The 27190-nt window shown below is 41.9% G+C and overlaps 1 protein-coding gene across 1 annotated transcript in view; it reads left to right on the top strand.

Moving 5' to 3' along the window:
• Window positions 1–679: 679 nt before the first annotated feature.
• The window catches only part of CHN2 (chimerin 2), a 296002-nt gene continuing 269491 nt past the window's right edge, over window positions 680–27190 (top strand). The window contains exon 1 of the mRNA XM_072783629.1: window positions 680–941. Coding sequence (XP_072639730.1) covers window positions 893–941 — 49 coding nt within the window. The 5' untranslated portion in view covers window positions 680–892. The remainder of the gene's footprint in view (window positions 942–27190) is intronic.

Raw genomic sequence — 27190 nt, 5'->3', positions numbered from 1 at the left:
GCTAGGGTGTTTGCAGGGTGTTTTAGGAAACACACCTCGCAGGGCAGGGACCGACAGCTGCAGAGTAACAAAGGACAATTTGGAGGGGGGTGCAAGAAGCGCTCCAGGGCCGCTCGGGCGCCCCAGGGCCCCCTTTGCCCGGCACCGTGTCCCCGGTGACCTCGCCCTCGCCCTCCGGTCCCCCACCCCGGCTGTCTTGGCCCGGCCGCGGGCGGCGAGCCCCTCCGCCGTCTCCCCACTGCCGGGTGCCCCCAAACCGCGGAGCAGCGCCGCGCGCGCCCCGCGCCCCCCGGCGGCCTCCCGGGCACCCCGGGGTCCCGCCCCCCTCCCCCGCCCCGCAGCCCCCGGCCTCCGCCCGCGGCCCCGGGTCTCCGGAGCTGTCAAGCCCGCGCGGCGCAGAAGCAGCCCCCGAGCTCCCGCGTCTCGGCTCCTTCCTTTGTGTGCGCGCGAGCGGAGCCGGGGCGGAGGGAGCGGGGGGAGGTCGCTCGGAGCGCCTGGCTCCCGCCGCCGGGCCCGGGCCGCTCGGGGCGCCGCCGGGAGGTGCGGGAGCTGGCGGGGCGCGCGCGGGGGAGCGCGGGGCACCGGCGGGGGCTCGGCTGGAGGCGCACGGCTCGCCCGCCCCGGCCGCCCCCAGCCCCGGCCTCCGGGCGCTCGCACCTACCCCGGGCCCCGGAGGGGAGCGTGCACGGGCGCGGAGAGGGACGGAAACCACAAATAAATAGCGGCGGCGGGAGCGCGTCATCTGGCGGAGCAGGAAGTGCAAGCGGAGTCCGGAGGCTGGGGCTCCGCGCGCGTCCCCAGGACTTTGCCATGGGCTGGGGGCCGCGGGGGCAGCGGCGGCGGCGTCCGCACCCGCACCGGGGCTGAGCAGCAGCGACGCGCGGGGCGCGAGATGGCAGCGTCCAGCAACTCCAGCCTGTCCGGCTCCTCCGTGTCCTCCGGTGAGTTTCAGCCCGTGGGACGCGGCTGCCGCGGGGCTCTGCCGCCCCCTGCGCGCCCCGCGCCCCCTGCCCGCCCCGCGCCCCGGGATGCGGAGAGCCTACCTGTGGCCGCCCCCCGGCCCCCGCATCCCGGGCCACCCGGTCTCTCCCGGGCGGGCGCCCGCTGGGACACTTGTCCCGTCTGCCCGCGGCAGCACCTCGGCGCCCGGCCTCCGGCAGGCGGGGGTGGGCGAGCGGCGGCGCCCGGGGGTCCTGGGGGCGCGGCGGCCGCGACAGGCGGAGGGAGCCGGAGCCGCAGGAGCCCGGCCCGAGGGGCGCGCACGGCTCGGGGGGCGCGGGGGGCGCGGGGGGCGCGGGGCGCACGGACCCGCTCGCGGCGCGGCGCCCGCCAGGCCGGGGGGGCCCAAACCCGAGGCTCCTCGCACACTTGATTTTCTTTGTTTGTTTCAGAAATTAGCTCCGCGGAGACACGAGCGCGGGGGCACGGTTTGAGACCCGGGGAAGGAAGGGATACGTACAGTCGCTCTGGTCCTGATTGAATTCGGGCGACTTAGAGGAAGGAAGGTCGAGCCCAACCTCCGACAATTTGCCGCTTTACAAGCGTGTGTGTGCGTGTGTGTGTGCGCGTGATTTTCCTATGTGGCCTCTTGGACATTTTCTTATGATACTCTCTGTAATTTCACTTTCCAGGCATACGCTGGGTTGTCAAGTGGGGCTGAGCAGAGGGAGGGCTTCTTTCAGCTTTTACAGGGTTGGTCAGCAGGTCTCCTTGAAGGGGAAAAAACTGCTAATGAGTCTGAAGGACTAGGAATCAATAGGAACGGACCCTCTGGTTTCTGAGTATGACAGGTTTCTAATCAGAATGATGCATTAGGTAGGATTCTTCTACCACTCTGGTCGCTGCAAACTTTAATGACAGACCCTAAAGGCACAGCTGAGAAGACATTGGAGTGTGGCGAACAGCGTACAGGGGTCTACATGGTCTTGAAATCCTAAGGAAAATCCTGAGTATGTTAATATGGCATTAAATCCTAGTGTGTGTGTGTGTGTGTGTGTGTGTGCGTGCGTGTGTGAGCGCGCTTGTTGTTGTTGTTGTTGTTGTTGTTGTTACAGTTACTCAGTCATTAAACTCAGGCGAAGAATCACCTGGTTGGGACCATGGGATGGGGCAAGCCTGTCGTAAATCAGCCCAATCTATAGATGTGTAACTAACGTAACCATAAATACGAGGGGAGTTTGACTAAGGTGCGATTGTGATGGGACGCAAGGTGATCCCTTGAAAGCCATCTGTTATCTTTTTTGGCAGGTTCAGTTCCAGGGAAATAGCACTTCCTTTCTTGATCACTGCCAACTAATCAAAAGCACAGTGTTGTTAGGCATATGATATAGTTCAAGTTTCTGGTAGTAGCAGCCAATGGGGCAGAACAGTCATATCTTATTAAGAGCAGCAACAAGTTGACTGCCTGTGGTTTTAATTCTGAGAACTCAGCAAATGCTACAGCGTATTTTTAGTGCCCCCAAACCACTGCTGCTGCTTTTCGATTCATTTTGGTTGACTAACGTTGAATTTAAAGTACAGTGATGTTGGCTTACGATTAGCATATGGTTATTCCTCTCAGAAGACTGCCCACTAGAAAAGGGACTGGTAGGGGAGAGGTGGCAACGGGAAAGAAGAACGAAGAAGAGACAAGAAGTCAGTGTTATCACATGATTTACTGATGGCAGAAATTACAGATGCTGTAGCATCTGAGTGTTCAGATCTTGGTGTAGCTTAAGAGACCTGATTGAAAAATTGAATTCAGGCTTCAGAAAAATACGTGGGTTTGAAGTCACACAGAACTCGCTTTAGATGATGGCAGTTGCTTTGCAGATAGGATACGGGAGCTTAGATGGCTCTCCTTCCTGCGGGAGTTACCACGATTTTAAATCCTAGTGGCAACTGGGAAATGACATGGGCACCGAAATTCAAAAAGTGGGCAGGGATATATGGTTTTGGCGTGCATCAGACTGGCCCGTGAGCTTATATTTTTCAATATACCAATTAATGAGACCCTTGGTCTTGAAAAATACAAGAAGCTGTAGTTCTCTTTTTAAGCACATTTGCCCGTGGTGTGGATCATGAATAATTCAGATGACACAAGCAATTCACACCTGTGAGAGGTGTTGGGCACTAAAGAATAGAGCCTGTTTGTGGTGACAGCTGCGTTCTCCCAGGCAAAGGCCAGAGTCTGAGAAAATAGGACACTCCATCCATCAATTCATCACCGTTTTCACATAGGGCCTACTATATGCCAGGAAGTAAGTTATAACCCTCAGCTTCAAGGAGGCTGAGTGAGGAAGGTAATTTTAGGATTCCTTCTAGTTTTGAAGTTCTAGGATTATTGTTCTTGCATTTTGGCTGCATCATTCACCAACAGGGTCAATTGGAGAGAGTCACTCCACTTTTCCCAGCTTCAATTTCCTCATCTGTAGATAAGGCTCATGTTAATAATGGGACCTACTCATAGGAATGCCGTGTGGATTCAATGAGATAATGTGTGTGGAGCATTTAGCATAGGGTATGGCACTCAGGAAGTGTTTGGTGTGAATACATTTTGCTCCTTTGAGGAATGAAATAGAAGGCACTTCATGGCTCAGACTTCAGGTGCAGAAAGAAATCCAACACACATAAAATTTGCCTCTTACATTGCATGTTAAATTTGATCTTGAGGTTTGAAGTCTATTAAATAAGCAGTTATTAAGCGTATTGTAGGTTTCGGGCATTGTCCCAAGTGTTTGGAATAGAAAGACGAGTTAAGATCCTTTGCCTCATCACCCAGCAGCAGAGATGGACAACAAAATGGTAATGTAGGGGCAGCCCAGGTGGCTCATTGGTTTAGTGCTGCCTTCAGCCCAGGGCCTGATCCTGGAGACCCAGGATCTAGTCCCAGGTAAGCCTCCCTGCAGGGAGCCTGCTTCTCCCTCTGCCTGTGTCTCTGCCTCTCTCTCTCTCTCTCATGAATAAATAAACTATTAAAAATAGTAATGTATATTCCTGTTGGATAAAATGAATTATGTGGAGGAGAGTACAAGGAAGAGTGATTCCCTCAGTATGCAGGGGTCAGTGGAGGTGACCTGTGAGTTGGGACTGAAAGGATGAGTGGGTTATTTTTTCCAGAGAACAGAGGGGGGAAAGATATTTCAGGAAGAGGGAAGAGCTTAGGCAAAGGCCTGGAGATGGGAAGTCCAGAGCCTCATTTTCAACTTCCTTTCTTAGGGCTATGGATCCATTTTGTAGGGGGTATCTCTTCTCTGAACAGTTAAGCTTATAGATTCATTAGCATCATGCAGAGAGGTGTCAGATCCCTTAGTGTTACTGCTGACGTAGGTAGGGGGTTTTCTTTCCATTCAGGTAGCTGTGAGTTTGATGGAACAGCTCTGGAAGCTTTAGGACATACTGGGGCAACTGAGCAGTATAAAAGGAACAGTGGATTCTGTAGCGAATAAGCATATGGAGAGGTGAACTCGAATAATATGGGTTAAACCTCTCTTGGAGGAATAGATCTGGAAGATTTAGGTTTGGTTGTGTTTGCACAGAGAGTCAAGATCTAATAATTCACTCAATATTAAGCTCAAAGTTATCTGATTTTCCTGAGAATATGTTCTCACTTGCTGTTGTTGAACAACAACACCCAAGTGTGTCATTTATTCTACTTTGCAACTGAGACATAACAAATGAAATAATCAGGTTAAAATTAATTTTTAAATACATTTTCTAAGAACTGTTCAGAAATTTTCTTTTGGAATATTCAATTATGTGTAGAAGAAATTGCTTTGCCTTTGTTTTAATGATAACTACTAGTAATTAAATTTCACAATCACCTAGATTGGCAGGAAGGTTTGATTACCTTTATTATTTTAAGTGGGAAAGAAATCACTATCCTTAAGATTTTACTCTAGCCTGTGGTACTTGATTATACTCTGAAATAAACAATGGTTGATTTGCAAAATAGTTTTCTTAATAATCATGGGTTGTATTGGCTTTTGTAATTGAAATAAGAACTTTTTGCATTTTAGTGAAGTGATTGCCAAATGGGTAATTTCACAGAAATAAAAAAGAAAGAAAGAAAGAAAAGAAATAAACTCAGGTAAAGTAATAAATAAAAAAGCTATGAGACGTTTTCCAGTAACTGAACAAGGTAAAAATTAAATATTAAAGGGACCTCCAGGATAAGAAGTTGTTAAGATTTTAAGAACACAAATACACCGTATTATAAAAATTAAATCAACATAGACTTTTTAAGTTAACATGCAGATGAAAAAAGATAAAAATCAGTATTTTTGTGTAGAGTCATTGAAACCTTAATTGGGAAAAGAACATTCCTAAATGAATTGAGGCATTTATTTCTCCAGATTCTATACAGTAGTAATGTGGACCAAATAAATAATGCTATTTTCTGCTGTCACACTGGCTTGATCCTAGAAATGATAAACAGGAATTCTCATTACTCATTATTGGAGGGTCAGAACCAGTGACGTATACAAATCTTTCATATCCGTAGATACAGAAGGTAAAACTATAATAATGCTGCCAAGACATATATATATATAAAATTAGAAACTCCATGGATCCAATACTACAAAACAATATCTTTGTTAAAACAGACACTCACACTTAGAAGTCTTCTCTTGGACCCCTGAATTATTCAGAAATACTCAATACCCAATTTTGTGGGAAAGAAATGTCTTTACCTTTGTTTCAGTGATAACGGCTGGTAATTTAATTTCATAATTACCTAGAGGGTCAGGATGATGATTTTTGTTGTTTTAACTCACCCCCAAAAATTACGATTTCAAAAAAATTGCAAATTAAAAAAATCACACACACAAAAAAATCACAAAGCCAAAACTAATGCTCTGAAAGAAATCATTCACTCGATGGAGGGAGTATTGTTCTTTGCTATTTTTCTGGTGACCTTCCCACACCTCCTTTTAACCTATTAGATTTTTCACTGGCCCTTTGAAGTAAACCAGATGAACCCAGCGATAGAGAATCTGAGAGCAAAGACTTTTCTTAAGCATGACTGCATATTTGCTGTGTTTGACAAGGGCCCACTGATATGTGTACATTTGCCAAAATGCCATATTCCCCCCCCCCCATTCCCACAAACCCAATGAAGTGTTTTAAAAGATCCTGCCATTTGTTCAGCTTTCGGGGGACACAAACACCAGGTATTTTCTGAGGCCGCTCCATGTGGGATTTAACTGGACAGTGTGTTCTTTGAGCTGCAACCTGGGGCTTGGCCCGGGTGTTAGCACTGCTGAGTGCCGGCTGCTGCTCTGCAGGATCTCCTGTTTCTGCACAATGGTGAAAATAACCGGACATGGGGTTTGGAACACCTAGACATAAGCAGTGTCACATATGTTTTGAAAAGGAGTTTTTCTGCCAGAAGATCAAGATTCTTGCCAAGATGGTTAGAATCAAAGAAAGAGAAAGGGACCTAGTGATAGACCCATTATGATTAACAGCATCCATCTATCACCCACCCATCATTTATCTTTTATGAATGTATTCACATTTCATGACTCCTGAAGTGTGTCATTTAATTTTCAAAATGAATGGCTTTCTTTCTTCCTTTCCTTTTCCTTCCTTCCTTCCTTCCTTCCTTCCTTCCTTCCTTCCTTCCTTCCTTCCTTCCTCCCTCTCTTCTTTTTGTTTTCCCACCCGTTATTATGTTGGTCAGACTTCTATTTAGAATTTTCTTTTTCATCAACCCTGCGCTTGGTCTTACTTGACTATGAGTTTCCAAATCCTCTAAGCACCATCCTGCTTCTCTTTCCATTTGCTCATTGGAAATGGAAGCTGGTATTCTGTTTCTCACATGGATTCTGGTCAGGGGATCAGATGGATGCCTCTATCTCTGATGCAGGCTGGTTGGTGTGACCGAACACACTCATGTGTCTCAAAGTTACTAACAAAAGCAAAGGTGTTTTTAAAGCCTCCATGGCCAGAGGAAAATCCAGTTAGGAAAGTGCTGGTCCCCCAGGCAGTCCGCTCTGCAATGGGACCCATGTATCTGTTCCCTGGGATCTGAAACTGAGGACCCGGCATGTGTGCATTGCCACGGGGCGATAAAACTTTGCAGCTCTGTACCCACCAAGAGTTGTGCAAATAGCCCGCTTTTCCCCTCATTTATTATTAATCGAACACCTTTGTGGGGGCCAATCTTTGAATAATCTTTACAGCGTGGCCTAATTACAGCCTTGCCTTGCTTCAGTAGCTTGGCCTGTCCAAGTCACCCAACCTCAGCCATATAAGGAGTTGTTTTAAATCATCCAATGCCTAAGTTCCCATAGACATTCTCTAATAAAGGTGTTCAGTGAATAGCCTTATTTAAAATGTAATCATCTCAGGTCAGAGGTTATACTGATAAGATTCTTGGAGTTGAGACATCCTCTACACGTTATGTAAGCTGCCAATCACCCCTTGCCTTGGTGAGCCTGCTGGGGAGGACACTTTGCAACAAGAAAGGCTGGATGCCACTTTCCTGCTGGAATCCACTAGATTTGGAGAATCAGTCAGCTTCCTTCGGCTGGCAAGAAATCTCCCTTTCTGACATGTGTCTTCATTAGATATTGCAGGCGGAGCTCTAAACTCAGAGTCAGAAGATCTGGATGCTGAAACCTTTAACTAGCGCATTGACCAGGGCACTTAAACCCTTAACTAAGGCTCTTCGAGAGGCTTCAAGCCCTGACTGTGACCCTTAAACCATTAACCAGGACTCTTGAACCCTTAAGGAAAGTTCCCAAACCCTTAACCATAGGCCCTTAAACCACATACTTAACCAAGCTGTACAACTAGCTAAGGATGTGTGACCTTTGGTAAAAATAGCCTCTGAGCTTTAAGTACCTCACTGCAAACTGCAGATATGACAGCCTGTTTCCCAGAACTGATGTGAGCATTAACGGGGTGATAGAAGTATTGTCTCCCATAGACCTGGCTATCCTATCTGCTCTGCAGATGCAGATTCTTCCCCCTTCCTTCCCTCCTGCCCTGAACATCAGTGAGCCTCAGTCCTCTTGTCTTTAAACCAGAAATAGAGGTATCTGATGAATTTACCCCACAGGGTTGTCATTTCTGAAGCACTGCTTGGGAAACTGCTTAGTAAACTGAAAAGGCAACTAGCAATACTGAATGATTACTATGTCTCACTCTGTTTACATGTAGTCCTTGGAGTATTTCTTTAAGGCAGACCAGGTATCCCCTTTTGCAAACAAACACATAGGTTCAGAGAGGACATGGGGCTTGGATTCGAGGTGGTAGGGTTGGAGGAACGACTCCTTAATTTCAAAGATCAGGTTCTTTCCTCTTGAAACATAAAGGGTTGGTTTGTGTTTCTATCTATGTTTTGAAAGTGTCTGACATTAAAGTTTAAGGCTGAAATGCATGCTCCTTGTTAACAGAGAAAATACAGTAATACATCTGTGCTTTATTTTGATGCCCTTGGTAGTTATCCAGACCCACACTGAACCTGACCAAAGCTTAATCTCACTACCGTTGGGACCTGGGAGATATTACCGAGTGAATACTCTGTAGAGAGATCGCCTGGGAAATTGGATTTATGGATATCTGCTCTTAAGAATAATCTCACAAGGTGAAGGGTCTATAGGTGTTCATGTACTATTCTTGCAACTTTTCTAAGGTTTGAAAATTTTCCAAATGAAAGAAGACTGAGGAGTAGAAAAGAATAGTACAGTTTGCCTCCAATTGATTGTCTTCACTGAAGTCTTAAAAGCATTCCATCTCATGCGAGCTTATCTAGTCTTGTGATCACCTCATGAAACTCCCAGATTCTGAATCCTCAAGGGAAGAATATATATTTCTTAACTTATATCTTAAGCGAAAAGTAAAGGAACTGAAATTATGGAAGGCATTCAGGTAGACCTATGCAACACTTCTACCTGAGAAAATGTCTTTTCCCTCCCAAGCTCGTTTGACTTTACATATCATTATAGGTTTCAAGTGAGGAGGGGGGCTTGCAGGTTGTTTTAGCAGATTCCAGAATTAGATACATAAGAGAATCAGGGCCATTCAGCTAGTTGGTGGTGGAGCGAGAGCTGGAACTGACAACTAGGACCCGTGTTCCCAGAACATTCATTCTCCATCCCCTTTCCTGGCGCATCCTAAGGAGTAGCATTATCCTTAGAGAATTTCTTACAGCTGTTTTTTTCTGTCTGGCTTCATAAAGGCTGTTCTGTTTAATTATTTAATATTTTCAAAAAAAGAAGTCATAAAGTGCTTTGTATTTTAAATGAGCCTTAGATCTCAAGGCTGTTGTTGTGCCAATAGAGGCACAAGGACTTAAGTGAGCTAGCGTCTGCCCTATCTATATATAGCTGTGCTGTCTAATATGGTAACCACGAGCCACATGTAGCTGTGGTTTAAATTTAAATTTAAATTTAAATAAATTCAGTTCCTCAGTTGCATTAGGCACATTTCAAGTGCTCAGTGACACATGTGGTCCATGGCTACCATATTAGACCATGAAGAAATAGAACATTTCCATCATCCTGTGAAGATTCTGTTGGGCAGCTCTGGTAAACAGGGAAGGTGGTTCTAGGACAGGGACCTTACTAAAGTAAAATAATAAGCTACAGATAGGAACCTTGATAGAATGTTCTCTCATTCCTGTATTTGCTCATAGTGCTGCTTTGGTTATATTTCACTAATTTTGCAAATTGGTTTTTTTAAAAAAGTAATTTTTTCATAACTTTGAGGGGAATTGTGGAATGACAGCTAGAGGATGATGTTAGGGAGTAATTAAAATGTTTATAAACTCTTCTAGTCTTGAAATTGGATTCAAGCCTTTTAAAAAATTCTCTAATTTCCCTAATGACAAATCCATCTCTTTTTAAAAAAATCCCACAGTGAGCTATAATTTTGCCCTCAAAGAGGAAAAAAAAATTGCCCATGTCCAGAAGTAGTTTGAATCTTATAATTGTATCTCTTCCAAAACATCATAAAGAAAATAAGAAAATTGTGAACGTGTGGACTGAGGTTGCTAGTGGCATATCCAAGCCATGCTATTTAAAGGAGGTTTTCTACCAACTTGGCCATCAGCAAACCATTCGCCTAGAAGTATTTTACTACTGCAAAAGTCCCACATATGGGGCAAAGCAAATGCACTGGTTTTTAGAAAATAAAGTTAGCTTTGAGAATTAGCACATTTAATTGGAAGAAAATGAATGCAGATAAGATGCAGGAACATGACCGTTCCTAAGAAAAGGAAGCTGCCCTCCTTGAACTTCTGTTACCATCTTCAAGTGCAACCAAAAAATGGAAAGGTAGATGGTATCTTTAAAGGGTCAAACAACCATCAAGAAAGAGGTCAATGTTGAGGCCATTGGATTCAGACATAATAGCCAGAGGCCCGTGGCCTGTATGGCTTAGTCCTTATTGACATAACTCAGATCATAAATTTAGGGTAGTGTGAATCACAGTATCACTTGGGTGGGTGATGACCATTTGCAATTCTTTTCTCTGATCAGAGGCCCAGTACCTGGATTTCATCTTGCCTTGTACAGAGAGTCCTTCTGTACTCTCAGGACTGGCTGAGCACTGTGTTCTTCAAGGAAATAAAACCTAGCGTTCCTTATTTATTTCACGTAATTGCACACTAACAATATAAAGTGCTTTTTCTTTTTTCTTTTTTTTAATGATGTGTTTATTTATTGGAGAGAGTACACCTCAAGTACATTCCTCACTGAACTTGGAGTCCATCCTGGGGCTTGATTTCACCACCCTGAGATCATGACCCGAGCCGAAATCAAGAGCCAGCCACTCAACCAATGGAGCCACCCAGCTGCCCCTAAAGTGCTTTTTCTTGAATAGTTTTGCTTCTGAGGAATACACCCAAGAGATCAATGTTTGGGACAAGAAAACAGAAAATAGGGACTATGGGTTGAAGGGTGAATCTTCTGCAACAAATACTAGAATGTGTGGCTGCAACACGGGCCTATAATAGTCTGACCTATAAGTATCTCAAGACTGAGGCTTGCACTGCCCACATGAGCTGTTTAGCTCTTGAAATGTGGCTAGTGTGACTGGACATGCACTGCAAGTGTAAAATACTTACCAAGAGTTTGAAGACTTAGTACAAAACAAAAAAAAATATAAAATATCTCACGAATAACCTTGTTATGTGGGTTATACGTTTAGATGATTATATTTTTTGGATATTAGGTTAAAAAAAGATATTGTAAAAACCAATTTCACCTGGTTAATTAAAAAAAAATGTGGTGAGGCACCTGGGGGGCTCAGTTGGTTAAGCATCTGACTCTTGGTTTTGGCTCGGGTCATGATTTCAGGGTCTTGAGATCAAGTTGGGCTCTGCACTGAGCATGGAGTTTACTAAAGATTCTCTCTCTCTGTCTGCCCTTTCTCCTGCTCATACTTGGGTGCTCTCTCTCTCTCTCTCTCTCATAAATAAATAAATAAATAAATAAATAAATAAATAAATAAATTCTTTAGAAAATTTAATGTGGCTGCCAGATTTTTTAAGATTAGATACATAGCTCACATCATATTTGTATTGGACAGCCACTGGTCTGGACAACTTGAGTGAGAATGTTCTAGCCTTTATCAGAGAATGTACCACATGAAACCTGCCGATTCACTGCTCCATGGCTCCCATAGTTGCTGCCCTGCACACTCTCCAAGCTAGAGAAAGATACCCTCTCTTCTGTGTGGCCCAGTTCAGCCCCCATTCTCAGGTACCTGTTTTGTTTTAGTGCCAGACATCGAGAGATGTCCTTCATTTTTCTGGGCCTGTACAGAGATTTTGAAATGAGGTAATAGAGAGAGAGATGGAATTGAGCTCCATCAGATTCTTGTTGATACAGGTTTTGTGCTTTGTTTTAGGCTTTACTACTATAATTCTAGACTTTACATATTTACTTGTTAGATTTATGTGTACTCCTCCTCCGAAGAAAGCCTGTAATGCTAAGAAGTTGGGTGAACAAGACACATTTTTCTCCTGACCTGTGTAGGAAATTCTTCTCTGATAATGTTTGTACCGAGGCTTCTTGCCATGAATATGTATATGTGTATAAAACATGTATATGTGTGATCTATGTCTGTATACATGTATATATGTCTATATGTGCATGTTTGTGTGTATACGTAACATCCAGAAAGCAGAAGGAGATGAGGTTTCAAGCAAAAGTTATTTCCAAACCAAATATATAATATATAAAAGTTAATATCAAGGGAAAGGCAAAGTCAAGCCTAGCATTACTTTTAGTAATGAAAAAAATACACTTGGGATTATGCTAATGATGTGTAGATATTAATACACATAATTCGGCTGCCTAATATTGATTTAAGTTGCTCATTCAAATTCACTTTATTATAGAAAAATTAGCCATTTTGTTTTATAGTGTTTGTCCCTGCAGACAGTGGAACTGTTAAGTCATGTTTATTGGGTAAATAACACTATTTTGCTGACTTTCATATGCAAAGAGAGCATTATCATGTCTCCCACAGGAAGTGCCCTGTGAGTTACTGTTTTCTGGCTGGGGACCTGCTTAGTTCAAGCCAGGTGTCCTCTCTGTTATCTCCCTTAGGATCAATGTTCAAGGTTGAATGTACTGTCAGTGGTCAGGGCACAGAAGTTTTTTCTCCTACGTGACGTGAACATCCCGAGGCCTGAACTTTATCCACATGAGAGCCCCATGCTTGCTTTAAGCAGCCAAACTAACCCACATGCCTTTTTCCTTTTTTTCTAAATATGAATTCTTCCTCAGAGAAAAAAAGCAATTGACAGGGGCTTTCAACTCTCTTGAAATAATATTGGATTAAGATTAGGAACATAACCACAGCAAATCCTAGGCAATTACCAGCGGAAGACATGATTTGGAATTAGACAATGTAATTTGTCATAAGAATATAATAATTGCCATAGTACTTATTTGGTTCAGCATTCTAACCCCAGTAAAAGCACTAAGAGGTATTTTATAAAAATGCTCAGCAGACTTTCAAGGAAGAGATGCCCTGCAGACATCTAACTTTTCGTAAATAGCTGAGTGTAAATCTGTCATTCAGGAATTCATGTAGACACGTTTCTGAGAGCATATGTAGTTTCAGCTTGTGATCCTCCTTATAGTAATGAGTTCCATCCATTTTCCACCCCTAGAGTGGACTGATATTTCTTTTCATTGCTTTAAATTTTAGTCTCTGAAACTTATTTCTAACATCCACTCTTGGGTTTTGTAAATAAGTGTGGGTTCATTTGAACCCCAGACTTCAAGAGTGGTATTGTGTGGCAAGTATTGGGAAGCTGAGTTGCTGGTCCAAATACCAGCACCAACTGGCTATCTTAATTTGGGTCCATCTGCAATTTCTTGTCCATAAAATGGGCTAATAATTCTTATGGAAATCAAATGGAATAGTGTCTGTGAAAGAAATTTGAACTTGGAAAACTTGTGAACAAAACATAAAAATCTCTGATCTCATGAAGTTTCAGTCATATATAGACGCTCTATTGATTCCCCTCTTGGGTGATAAACAATCGCTCAGAGTTCATGATTCTCTAATATAACTTGAAAAATCTCATGTAAATATATTACCTTGCTCTTCACCAACTTTTCAAAACCTTGAAGTGTTAAGCCCATTGGGTTAGAATTTCTCCATTCAGTGTATGATTCCATTGTGCATCCTACTTTCCCATAAACATTTTAAATTAGCTCAGACAAATCTCTCATTTATACTTTCTGATCCAGTGGAGTGGCTCTTTTTAAAATTAAGTTTGATGTAATATCCAATCTATGCAAGTAAATCTCTGCAACAGACATGGAAGTTATGAAGCACAACAACAGAACTCTCATTCGGAGTCACTCAGTCTAGGAACATCACCTACTTTCTCCCTTCCGTCCCTTCTTCTTTCACTCTCTTCCTGTAAAGGTAACCACTATGAATTTCTTGTTTACTATTACCTTCATTTTCCTTCTTTCTTTAAGTAATTGAAAGAAATAATCCAGAATCTATGCTTCAGAAAGGCAGATGTTTTTGTCTGTTTTGCTCACTGCCAATCTCTAGTACCTAGAACAGTGTGTCGCATGCAAGAGGCACTCAATAATTGTCGAGGAATGCCACTTTAGCCCCTCTTTTATCTCTTATATGTAAATCAGTTCTGTAAGGTTCCTGTCTCTGGTTCACATTAGCTGCATGCCTTTAATGATTTTTAGAAAATTAGGAGTCTTTTAAAACTCATAATATGGATTTTTTGCACTTAAATGCAATAGGAGACTCCCAACAAAATCACATGGTCTTCTCCGAAGCAGGACTGCTTCTTAGAGTTGATTTGTAGTTCGTAAGTACTTTTCAGGAGTGAATAGTGAACCACTCAAGGAATATAAGTAGTAAAGCTAGAGCTGAACAGGGAGAGCCACAGAAAAGATTTTAGAAAGTGATACAGTGCACGTGCTACAGCAGGTGTGAACCTTGAAAATGTTATGTGAAGGAAGCCAGTGGTAAGAGACCACATATTGTGAGTCTACCTATATGAAATATCCAGAATAGACAAATCATAGAGACAGAAAGTGGATAAGTGATTCCTAAAGCAGGGAAGGCTGGAGGGAAATTGGAACAACTAACTGCCAATGAGTATGGGGTTTCTTTTGGGGGGTGATGAAACTGTCTGAAATTGATTGTGGTAATGGTTGCCCATCTCTGTAATATACTAAAAGTCATCGAACTGTACACTTTTAAACAGGTGAATTGTAGAGTCTGTGAATTCGATTTCAATAGAGCTGTTGTTAAGAGAGGCAAAAAAAAATTGATAGAGCAGGGCTGAGAATGGGAAAAGGTTTAAAGTGAGCAGACAGGGAAAAACCCCATAGATCAAGTCCTTCCTTGATGGATACTCATAAACAGATAGGAAACCTTTTTTCCATATTCACTGATAGCAACACATGGGGGTAGCCCTCCTCTTCCCATTTTTATTCCTATAGTTGTCTGTTTCTACTGACAGCTCCCCACCTCCTCAGAAGGTTCCATTGAGATGCGTTCTCTGTGCTTGGTTCCCGGGGTCAGCTCAATGATGCCTCTTTCCCCAGTGCCCTCAAAGGCTGCGATATCCTCTCTCTGGCTGAGGAATGAGGGCCAACAGCAGGTGATTTTTAGATGATTTTTAGATTTTTAGCAGGTGATTCTGCTGATGCTGGGCAAAGCAATCAGTGCATTTCTCATGACTGGTTAATCAGATTTCTGTGCAGATTTTCAAGCCCTGGGCATAAACTCTTGACGCCCTCAAAGCGGAATGTGAGTCATCTGGGAACCCAGTTTCCTACTGTGTAACCTGGGTACTGCTGAGTTTACTAGTACAATGATGCTTCTGTTGCTGCCTCCAGGTACCCTCACTAGATGGATGCATGTGCAGGCGTTTCCCGGGGTATGATCTGCTGGCTCTTTTGTTGTTTCTAATCAAAGAGTGGGCACACTTTGATCATGTCAGATCACAGCATTGTACTGTAAATACTTCGTCAGAAATATTACACAGGTACAGTTGTCTTGGATGTTCCAATAATGTTTACTGTAACTCTGAACAAGTAAAGAAACATGCATTTGCTCAGACATGTTATAAAATATGAATATTTCAAATATGAAGTCTTCCAGAATCACATATAGTTCATGATAATGAATCCAACCAATCAGTATTTGAAAAATACCTGCTGCTTTAGAGTGCAAAGTTCCCCTCCCTGAGAGTTTAGTGACTGCTAGAATAAGATCGACTTTCTGCCTCTTAGAGGAAAATCTGGCTCTGGTGGGGAGCTTGTGGAGATAAAGATTGGCATCTTGGGGGGACAGAGTCCCTGCATGGCCACTTTCATGAGCAGGCTTCAATCTTAAGTCGCCTATAGGAGTTCATAGCAAGGTTGACTCCCCTTCAAACTATTCATGGCTTGTCCTTCTTACTCGTCGTGGCACAACAAAGGTTGGCACCCTGCACCCCCAATACAAACAGATACCTATTGATGGGAGTGTGGAGGCAAAGCAAGTACTGAAACATCCTCTTCCTTAGGTTCTCATTCGGAGTATTTTCCTGGCACCCGGGGGAGGAAGTGAGTATGCAAGACGGTGAATTTGTTCTTTGGTGTCCTCTCCCCGGGGGAAATCTGGCTGCCTTGGGTTCCCTACCCAACAGCACATGGAGGCCAGGGGCATTGTGCCTGGTATTGGCCTCTGTACCTGCTCTGACATTTCACTCCAGGGGTGGATTTTATTCCCCGGTCCTCCTATAGTGGTCCGCCTTGATCCGTGGTTTTGCTTTTCATGTTTTCACATTTTCATCATCAACCATGTTGGGGAAGCAAACTGTCCTGTTTCTGATGAATCAGCGGAAGGTCAATAGTAGCCTAACTCTACCTCGCAGTGCTTACGTCATCTGCCTCATCTCTGCCTCATCTACAGGTCATCATCTCACATCATCCCAGGAAGAAGGAGGGTGAGTACAGTGCAATAATATTGAGAGACAGAGATTGCATTTCTGTAACTTTTACTACAGAATATTGTAAGTTTCTATTTCATTCTCAGTTACTGTTTTTAATCCCTTGCTGCGCCTAATTTATAAATTGAACTTTACCCTAGGTTTGTATATATAGGAAAAAACAATAAATATGAGGTTCTCTCTGTGGACTTAGGAACCCACTGAGGGCCTTGGAAGGTGTCTCCCCTCCCCCATTGGGTAACGGGGGTACCGCTGTACTTTCTAACATCACAGGCCAAGCTTTCCCTAACAAAAGGTGCTCTTCATGCAACTTTCTCTTGCTAACACCAACATGCATGACACATTCATGCCTCCTTGCTTCCTCCGTAGAACATTTAAAGGTGCAGTTATTATATGGGTTAGGAGGTTTCTGCTGCAAATACAGAAAACACTGAAAAGAAGTGGAAGATAGGGTAACCAAACACTGTGGCATCTGACTCTGTTGGCTTCTCTACAGTTCTCTTGGCTCTGTCCTCTTGGTGGAGGAGCTTTGCCCTGAGCTTCTCTTTTCTTTTGGTGTCAAGATGACAACAGCACTACCTGGCATCACCATAGAAAGGGTAAAGAAGTACAGGTTTCCCCCACTGTCTGAAAGTAGATTTCCTATGAAATCTTTTTTAAGCCAAAATGATACAAAGTGAAGAGGCATTTTTTATTAATTTATATGGAAAAATCTGTGAGTGTTCCCAGGACCAAAAAATAACCTCTCTTTGACTTTTCTGATACCTTAGGATGCAAGATTGCTAATAGATGTACAAAATAAATCAAGACAAAACACAGATGCTCATAGATACCATTCAAAGCTACGTGGCTAGATGCTAAGATGCTGAGTCTAATTTTGGGAATGGAACATTGTGGGACCACTCGCACTGCTGGGGGTCTCCACTGCCTTCATAACTGCTCACTGCAAAACTAATGCTGAATACTATCTTTGCTTTTCACCCCCTTTTTTTTGCAAAAGCAAAAATCTTTTGGGGGTTTCATTTGGTTAGTGAAAATGTAGGTTAGTGTAGGTCTTTTGTAAAAGAGAAGTTGTGTAATGCAAACTTTTTTTTTTAGTGCAAACTTTTGAACAACAGGGGATACCTGTAGTCTCTTTCTCATTGCTGTGTGAAAAGTGAGAAAGCCTTTCTCAGAAGCTCCTCTTCTCCCAGCAGACTTTCCCTTGCCTCATTGCTCACAGTTTTGTCACATGCTCATATGCAAGGCAATCACTGGCAAGGAGATAGGATTTCCATGATGCTTTCTCTCTAGACAATGACCTCCTTCCTGGAATGGGGATGGGGCTAGCCTCTCCCAAAGGGGTGAGGACATCTGAACAGTACAGGGTTCTGTGAAGGAGGACAGAGGAACCAAGAGTGTCCGGCACAGTAATGTCATGAAGATCCTCAGTCTTTGAAATCTCTAAGGCCACCACAGAAATACTGAGAGTTCTAAGAAACCTGGCCCCTCCCACTCAAGGGACTTATTATAGTCTAGTTGAGAAGCAGAAAATTGGTGAATGTATTTAGCCTGTAGTAATACTCATTCTGCGACCAGAATATTTCTGCTTCCCTTCCAAATTAAAGTGACTCACAGCTTTTACTGATGCCTTGCTTTCATATGTTAGTGCTTTGTGAATTGAAGCACTTTGTTTTATGGTTATGGAAAAATATTAAGTGTGATTCTGGATAGATTCCTTAGCTCTGATGAAAAGTTAGACAGGAAGGACTGAAGGTTTTGATTTTTGACTTACTTTTTTAAAAAATATATTTTTTTTATTTATTCATGAGAGACAGAGAGGGGTGGGGGAGGCAGAGACAGAGGGAGAAGCAGGCTCCCTGTGGAGCAGAGAGCCCAATATGGGACTCGATTCCAGGACCCCAGGATCATGACCTGAGCAGAATGCAGACGCTTAACCTACTGAGCCACCCAGATGCCCCATTCTTGACTGACTTTAACATCCCTGGGCCTGGTGTAAGTTGGAATTGTTTTATTAGAAATTCAGAGAATAGTAGATAATTCAACCACTCCTGGTTGCTATGGCAAGGAATTTTTTAAAGCTTTGATTTATGAGAAATAGTGATCATTAGGAGCTCTTTGTTTTTAAAATAGAGAGCCCTGCAAATTGTCAAGCCTTGAGTGCAACAAATAGATGATTGACACCTAATTGGAGAAAGAATCTCAGGTTATTTCCAAAGGAAGAAGAACAGGCAGGCTTTTGGAGCACAGATTCCCGTTTTTCATTTTTATGGCAGGCCAGAGTGTGTAAAGATCATTGGACAAGGAATCATGTGGCCAGGTCTGTGCCAGCTCTAGCCCAGTGTTTGCTTTTCATATGGCCTGGGGCAGATTACATTATCATTTTGTAACTTTTTGATGCTCGTCTGTAGAATTATTAGGTTGGACCAGATCATCTTGAAAGTCTTGAAAATTTTATGATTTTCTGACTCTTGCCTATTTCTTCTTGCCAATTTATGGTACATTGGTGGTATCGCCAAGGGAACAAGCCTCCCACCTCACACGCATACTTCACATAGCGGTTACCATTGGCACCATTTGTTTCAGGCACTCAGGGTATAAAGCATCACTACTCTTGGGTATCTGTGCTGCACTCACATTTCAGGCCTCACTCTGAGTAAAGCCCAGAGATATTCCAAGTGTGCTCCAGGGCAATATTATACAAGCCTTTCGGAATGCGACCCACACTAAGAAATACATTTCATATCACAAGCCAGCATATATACACACACATACCATCCACACACACATAATTCAGCATATATTTATTTATTAAGTATTACCATGTTCTAAGTGTTAGAGATATTACTGCAGTGAAGGAAAAAAAGACAAAAAAATGCTGCTCTTTGTGAAGTTTCTAAATACAGAGAGATGATAAACAAAAGAAAATATATGTAACCTATCAAGTATGTGCATCATAATTTTATATAATTATGATACAGATAATTCATAGTTCATATAGAATGCTAGAAGGTGATAAGTTCTATGGAGAAAAATAAAGAAGGAAGGGAAATGGGAAATACTGGAGTGGGGGTGGGTCTGAATGTTACATTGTGTGATCAGGGAAGCTCTTACTGAAAAGCTGACATTTGATGGTGAGGCAGCCAGCATGCAGATATCTGGAGGAAGAGCATTCCAGACAGAGGGTAATTACAGATGTCCGGCTGCAGGAGTGTGCCTGGTGTGTTCCAGGAACAGAAATAAGGTCAATGGAGCAGGGGTGAATAGGAGGTAAATAGAACTGGGCAGGAATGGGGGGCAGATCATGGTGGGCCTTGTAGGCCATTGTTAGGATTTGGTACCGAGTGAGGTTGGCTGTCCCTGTAGGGTTCCAGAAGAGTGACATGATCTGACTTGGGTTTTAACAGAACCACTCTGGCTACCATAGTGAGAATAGATTAAATGCAAACACTGAGTATGCATAGGCACTCACACACATACAGAGACACCAGCTCTGCAAACAGGGCTTCCCCCTGTCCGTGTGAGGTGCTCTGATATTATTTTTTTCTATGATATTTGAATTCGTTCATCTAAAAACTGGTCAGGGCCCACAAGTTGATTTCAGAATCCACTATAGGATGGCAACTGGCAATTTGAAAAGCAGATTATAAATTGACTTAGAATCCCAAAGATGTAGTAGATCGAGCTTTCTTGGTCAAGGCATAGTTATAGTGTACATGACACCCAATCGAGGCCTCATCTTCATATTTAATAATGGTTTTCAAGGAGCTTTTGTTCATTTTTTAGCTTACACTGAATAACACTATTTTATTGAATGATCATTTAAAAGTTTCATGTTTTTTTTTTTAATTATTTATTTATTTATTTATGATAGTCAGAGAGAGAGAGAGAGAGAGAGAGAGAGAGGCAGAGACATAGGCAGAGGGAGAAGCAGGCTCCATGCACCGGGAGCCCGACGTGGGATTCGATCCCGGGTCTCCAGGATTGCGCCCTGGGCCAAAGGCAGACGCCAAACCGCTGCGCCACCCAGGGATCCCAAAAGTTTCATGTTTTCCTACAATTCATATCTTAAATTACTTTTTATATAGAACATTTCAAATGTATTTAAAGAGAAAAGTATAATGAACACCCCTTTAACCGACTTTAACAATGATCAGTTTGTATCAGCTCTGGTGTCCTCTAAACTTCACCTGCATCATTTGGATTATTTTGAAGCAAATCTCAGGTCTAGTATCACTTCATCTGTAAATATTTCAGTTGCTATCTTGAAAGATAGGGACTCCTTTTTAAAAAAAATGTACCACATTACTATTATCTTGCATGCGCACTCACACACATACACACACAAGTCATAACTCTCCCTCTTAGTTTGATCAGCAGTGCCTGTGTTCACTATTCTGAGGAGGGAAATACAAGTGACTTTAATGAAAGGAAGCTGTGGTCATACTTTCTCAGTCCCAATTCTGTAGATGGTGTTTCTAGACACTGCCAACACCTCTGTTTAAGAAATACTTTCTTGCTTTCAAAAATGAGTCTGTTTGATCCTGTTTCCCGTTTGTAGTTTCATTTCTACTTAAATATGGCCTCCTTTCCTGTGGCTCCTGCCTAATCAATGGTAAGCTGCTTGAGAGAAGGTCCTGGGTCTTACCGTCTTTGTACTGCCTAGTGGCTTAACATGGTTCCTGGCACACAGCACCCCTCACACTTGTGTTAATGTTTTACTTCCTTTCTAAATGTGGGGCTGGAGTAACCTCTCCTTGGCCCTCTGGCCCATGACTCCTTTGGCCATAGGTTGCAAAACCTGACTTTTCAAACCCGACTTTTCTAGGAAGCCTCACCTCTACCAGGATGGAAAGCTTTCTGGATCAGTATTGACTTGTTGACAGGAGCCTTCAGGTTAATATCAATTCTTACAGAGCAGTTTTTGTCCTTTCTATTCCTTGAGTTTATTATCCTCACTCAGCAGGGTGTGGTGTTTGTCTTCCTGTGATATCTGCCCTAATCTCCACCAATTTATTGACCAGAGACCAATTTGATATGAGCTCCATTACTAAAAACATTGTCATTTCTGAATATACATAATAGTCATAACTTCAAATGGAGGTAAGTAAATATTTTTTATGTTTAAGTATATGGTATATACAAATCCTGTGTTGAGTCTCCCTTATTTACCTAATTAATTACCCAAGTATTTTATCTATAAAATTGGTAAGGTAGGTGGCAGTATTCTGAGATCTTCTTATCCTTGCTTTCTCCCTTTTTCCATTCTCTCCGCTGTAAAAATTAAGTGCATGTTTGGTGTCAGCCACCATGTGTGGCTCTGGTGACATAAAGGGATAGGAAGCAGCCTCCTTGTAACTTCTTGTTCAGAGTGTGTCCCCAGCGCATTGTCACTCCATAAAGGCAGGGACCCTCAGATCACTAGCAGAGGGCCTGCCACTTCGCAGCTTCATCAAAACATTTTTTTGGATGAAAAATTGTATGAATGGAGACATAGACCTCATCCAAAGGTATCTACAAAGTCCAAGGTGTGGTAGTGAATTTGGAACTTTGTAGAACTGGTGAAGTCATTCTCAGTTACGAATATTTATAGCTCAGAACACTTCCCTTAAGTTGCTGCTGCTCTTGGCCGTTGTCTTCTGAGTGTTTTGTACCCTCTTCAAGATGCCAGAAGTTCTGCATGGGGATCCTTACAAACAGGGCCACAAGTCTGGTCTCTAGACTGAAAACAAGACAAGTGGGAGGCTGTCCATTGCACTCACTGTCTCCCTCTCCTGCATATGCAGTTCTGCTAGATGAAGCCCTTCCAGCTTCTTTCTCTCTGGTTCTGTAAGTGTCACAGTCTTAGGAGGCCTCTCGGATGTCCTGATTAAGGGTCTTGTTTAGCTCAGAGGCAGGCCTGTAGTTGTGACTTCTTACCACAAGGAAAGCATTTTTAAAACCATCACACAAGTCTAAGTCGGTTTCCCCAGGCTTTTTCTTCTGTAATTCAATTTTATGTTTATGCTGTGCCAGGAGACATTTACTACTGGTTAAGCAGGAATTAAAAATACTTGTTGCTATGTCATTCCAAGGATTTGCTGTGGTTGAAAGTAATGTCTTCAGTGTGTGTGTGTATGTGTGTGTCTGTGTGTCTGTGTGTCTGTGTGTGTGTATGTGTGTGAATATCTGTGTTTATGCACGTGCCAGGGTGTGTTGGTGAGTTGTTCTGTGCGTGCACATGTGTGTGTCTGTGTCTGTCTAGGTTTGTGTGTGTGTCAGTGTATGTATGCCTCTTTGTGGGATGTGGGACGTATGTGTGTGTTTGTGTCATAAGGCAGATTCAATTTCCAGGGGAACAAACACATTCCGAGGACCACAACCCTATGGGACAAGCTTTTAACTACTATATTTTCTTTTGGCTTTAAGTTATTTACTCTTCTTCCATAAGCAACTGATTTTGAATATGCGAGTTCTTTTAGAGATTGGAAATTATATCATTTATCATTTTAATGGTTATATATAATTAATCTTATTATGTAAACCAATTATTCTTAATCCCCAGGTGAAGTTTGTAACTAAGCCTACATGTAATTCTCCAGATATGATGAATGACAAGTCATAGAATCAAAATTTCAGAGAAGCAGCTATTTTGGGGGGCTGGAACATCTTTTTATTTTAAATAGGCGTTTTAGTTGCTTGAAAGAGTCCTTGTAGATTTCCTGCAAAATTAAAAAAGCAAGAGGAAGAGGAAATTACAATTAATAGTCTTAAAATTCCAATTAATCTCTCAAATAGTGATTAATTTCCAGAGACATGGAAACTCTGCAGTATATCTGAGAGAAAGGAAAAGACAATTAGGATTTGGGAAATTGATAGAGGACACGCGGGTAGGTGGAAGTCCCATCAGGGTTGAAGATTGCACTAGCATTGAGATAATTGACAAGGTTGGAAGCCTGCCAAAACTGTATCTTGTGTTGGCTCTTAATGGGACAAATGTGCCCATTTTGAAACCCATTGACCATATTTCCTAAAACTGTCTATTGTCTTTTTGGAAGTACTCAAATAAGATCTGGTACCAAATTAGAGTACTTTCTTTGTCACCTTTTAGCTTATCATTTGGCTGAGGTTTTGTTCTCCACCCTTGTTCTTGCTCAAGGGCATACTTGGGGCTCTGCTCTTCCTTACAATCAGCATCTCACAAGCTGGTTCAAGTCTGTGTTGGTTTAAGATAGTGGGTGTTTTAAATTTCTGAGACCACCGACATAGCTTGGAAATCACAAGGACCAGTTGATGCACCAACTTTTTCCTCTATAAATGGAAAATTGCAATTTTTTGTGCAAATTATTGAGGACAGGATAGATTGGAACAAAGGGATAATTAGCATGTTCTCAGAAAACTGGCTCTACTTATAAAAACTACTGATTTTTAACATGCAAATGCTAAGTTCAAATTATTGAGTGAATTCAGTTTTGAATCCTTTGGAACCTATTTGTATGTACCTGAAGGTTTAATTACATGTAATAAAGATGATGTTAAGTTTTTACAGTAGCATGGCTTTTGATCTGCTCTTTCTCTCCAGTCTACTAACAGTCCTCATTAGGGGAAAAAACCCTTCAGAGAATGAGACATATATATCACAGTCCCTTGAACTTCTAAACATATGCAGCACTTTACAGAAATAATGGGAGTAAACTAACCATTTGTGGTCAGCTGGAAAACTCAACTTTCAGAGGGATTTGACCAGCTATACTGACCTAGAAAACTAAATAAGCAGTTTGGAAAATCTGGTTTGTACGTATAATTATTTTTATATTATATCAGGCTGTGCCTTACAAAGAGCAAACCACAGTAGTTATCTGACCTATTGCTCTACCCTTGCCTTTTCTCCAACACAGTAATTATGTAAGACTCAGCATGTTTTTCACTAAGTATATGTATACGGGACATTCCTTAACTCCAGCAGCCCTCTATCTGGAGGTTACTCAAGTGCTCTGTATCAATCTGTCAGTCTGAATGGAAAAGAAACCTTAAATCAGGACCAATGGTAACATTTATAGACAAGGAGGACCACTGGGAAAATAAAAGTATTTGGCACTATTAGCTGAAATGTCTCAAAAGTTGTGATGAATGAGGTATTTTTAATTAAAATAGAAAATTAATCTTCAACATGAAAGAGTCCTAACAATGCTTTTCATTTGAATATAAATATTTGGGTGGGATATAGGTAACAGGATGTCTGTAGGGCCCTATAGTCCTTTGGGTTTACTGTTTTTAATTCTGGTTCTTCTTCTAGTAGCTTGGAGCAAATAACAATGATTTCCTTTAGGTTGTATGCATGTTTCTAAGGATATCTGAATAAAAGACACATTTCTGGTAATTTACCATCTCAGCTTCAACTCTTGAGCAGCAGGCTGAAATGCAATAACTTATCCTGAATGTGAATTAATGCACATGTGCAAAGAAGGTATGTGTCTCTTCCTGGATTTGAAGGAACTGACAGTAAAGCAGTTTCATCAGTATACCCTGGATGGCTTATCATTCCTGATTAGCTAGCATTGCAATTAGAAGACATTTACCTTTTGCTTAAAACATGACAGTGACTAGTGGAGTTCAAATATTCATAAAACAAAGCTGAGCCTATAGCTTTAACCCTCTTAATCTTACATTTGAAAAAAAGTTCAAGTGAAACAATGAATTGGAAGTAATTGCAAAGCTATAAAAGGGCCCTGAGTCATTTTAGTCATATTTGGGATTGTGACATCTTCCACCCACCCCGCCAACCTTTATCCCCACCACGCAGCAGTACCTCTGTTCTCAGCTTCTGGGTTGGCTCCTTTTTCTTCTTTAGGCTTGTGCTACAATCATAAATGCTAGGTAGTGTAAATTATGCTTAGTGAAGGTGGGCATGAGGATTGGTGGAATCACATAATGTCTGTGTTAAAAGGTGATGTTCTAAAAACCTTTAAAGGATCAAAGACTGATCCAGTGGTTCTTAATCCTGATTCACCAGAGATAGTTTTTGGAAAAACAGTGACCTAGACCATATTCAAGACCTAAAACATTAGAGTTTCCTAAGGTAAGGCTGAGAGATAATAAATCAGTCAAGATAATAAAACTATTCACTATTTCCCTAGCATAATGAATGGTGAGTCAAGCAGAGTCATGTAGATCCTGGGACAATCAAAGGATGGTCCCTGATGCCTGTACTGCCTAGAAGTTTGTTAGAATTGCAGAATCTCAGGCCCACCCCGTACCTACTGAATCCGAGTCTGAGTTTTAACAAGATCTCCAAATATTGTTTATGTACTTTAAGAAGCATTTACTAAAAGCCATTAAATAAATGAGAGGGAAATAAGGAGTGATTAGGACCATGATTAAGTGAGGAAAAATATATCCATACAATGAAATTTTGCTAACTTCAATGAAGTTTGGGAAGCGTTTTTGATGACTTAGGAAATGCTTATACTAGAAACTTAACTGAAAAATAGAGAATTGTATCAATAGTATTATATGATCTATACACAAACATTTAAAGAATTTCCACTTTGGAAGTCCTGGAAACAATGGTGTAACTGGCATTGGACTTATCCTTCTGTTATAAAAAAAACTGTAAAAGATGAATATAAACAACTCTTTCAAGCATTGGATGACAACCAATACAGAAATACAATTAATTGAGTGCGAGGTAGGAGAGTTCCCTAGGAGATCCCACATGCACACTGGCTTTCCTTTGAGAGCATTTTTCAAACCAAGGTCCAGGAAAATAGAACCCAAATAGAACTCCTATCTCTAGGCAGAGGAAACAAAGGTCAGGCATTAAGGATTTGAGGGTCAAAGTCCCAGAGAGGAAGGAGCTATAGAAGAGAAGCCCTAAATCTATATGAACATCTCTTTAGGCTCTTTGGCCACCCCATAAACTGCATGTTGCAGAGTGAAATCGGGAAAGTTTGACAGAGAGAAGGCTGGTGAAAAGGCTAAAGATTTCAAAGGCTGTTGGTATTAGAGAGATGTAGGAGTTTGGGCTCAGGGAGAGTGGCCAGACCTGGATGAGGAGTACTCTCAGCATTCATCTGAGGCTCTAGAAGGCTGGTGTGTGTGTGTGTGTGTGTGTGTGTGTGTTGAGGTGGGGAGTCCTTGGGAATAAGGATTTTACTCATGCCTTGATAGGATCACGGTGACCCACAGATTATTTGACATCTGAACATACAAAACTCAGCCTTCCATAGAGAAAAATGACATAATGCAGTTTACATAGTATTACATCTATGTTGTATATCATAAGGTTATTTCAACTGTGAAGAAACATAAAGGTGACCAATAATAAAGCAGGCATAAAAATAGACCTGGAGATGAACCAGATGTTGAAGTTACTAGAAATGGGTCTCAAAATACTTATGATTGTTATAATAAAGATAAATGAAAATGAAAGAAAAGAAAGAAAGAAAATGTCTTCAGGTAAAAGGAAATTGTCTCAAATAGGAAAACATAATTGCAGGAAGGAAAAAGACCTCCAGAAATGGCAAATAGATGGATGAGTATGAATAAATATGGTTTATAGCAACAATAACAATAAAAATTTTTGTGTTTTTTTTTTTTACAATTTTTGTGGTATTTATAACATCTGTAAAAGTAAAATAATAACACAAAAGATGGCAAGGGTAAATTGAAGTTAAACTGCTATAAAGTTCTTGCACTGCTTAGGAAAAGGTAAAATTACAAATTTAAAGAAGACCAAAATAAACCAAGGATGCAATTTGTAATGTTTACAGTAACAATTAAAAT

This window comes from Canis lupus, chromosome 18 (assembly GCF_048164855.1).
Source record: "Canis lupus baileyi chromosome 18, mCanLup2.hap1, whole genome shotgun sequence".
Taxonomy (NCBI): Eukaryota; Metazoa; Chordata; class Mammalia; order Carnivora; family Canidae; genus Canis; species Canis lupus.
The sequence above is the reverse complement of the archived record's forward strand: the minus strand, read 5'-3'. Positions and strand labels throughout refer to the sequence as shown.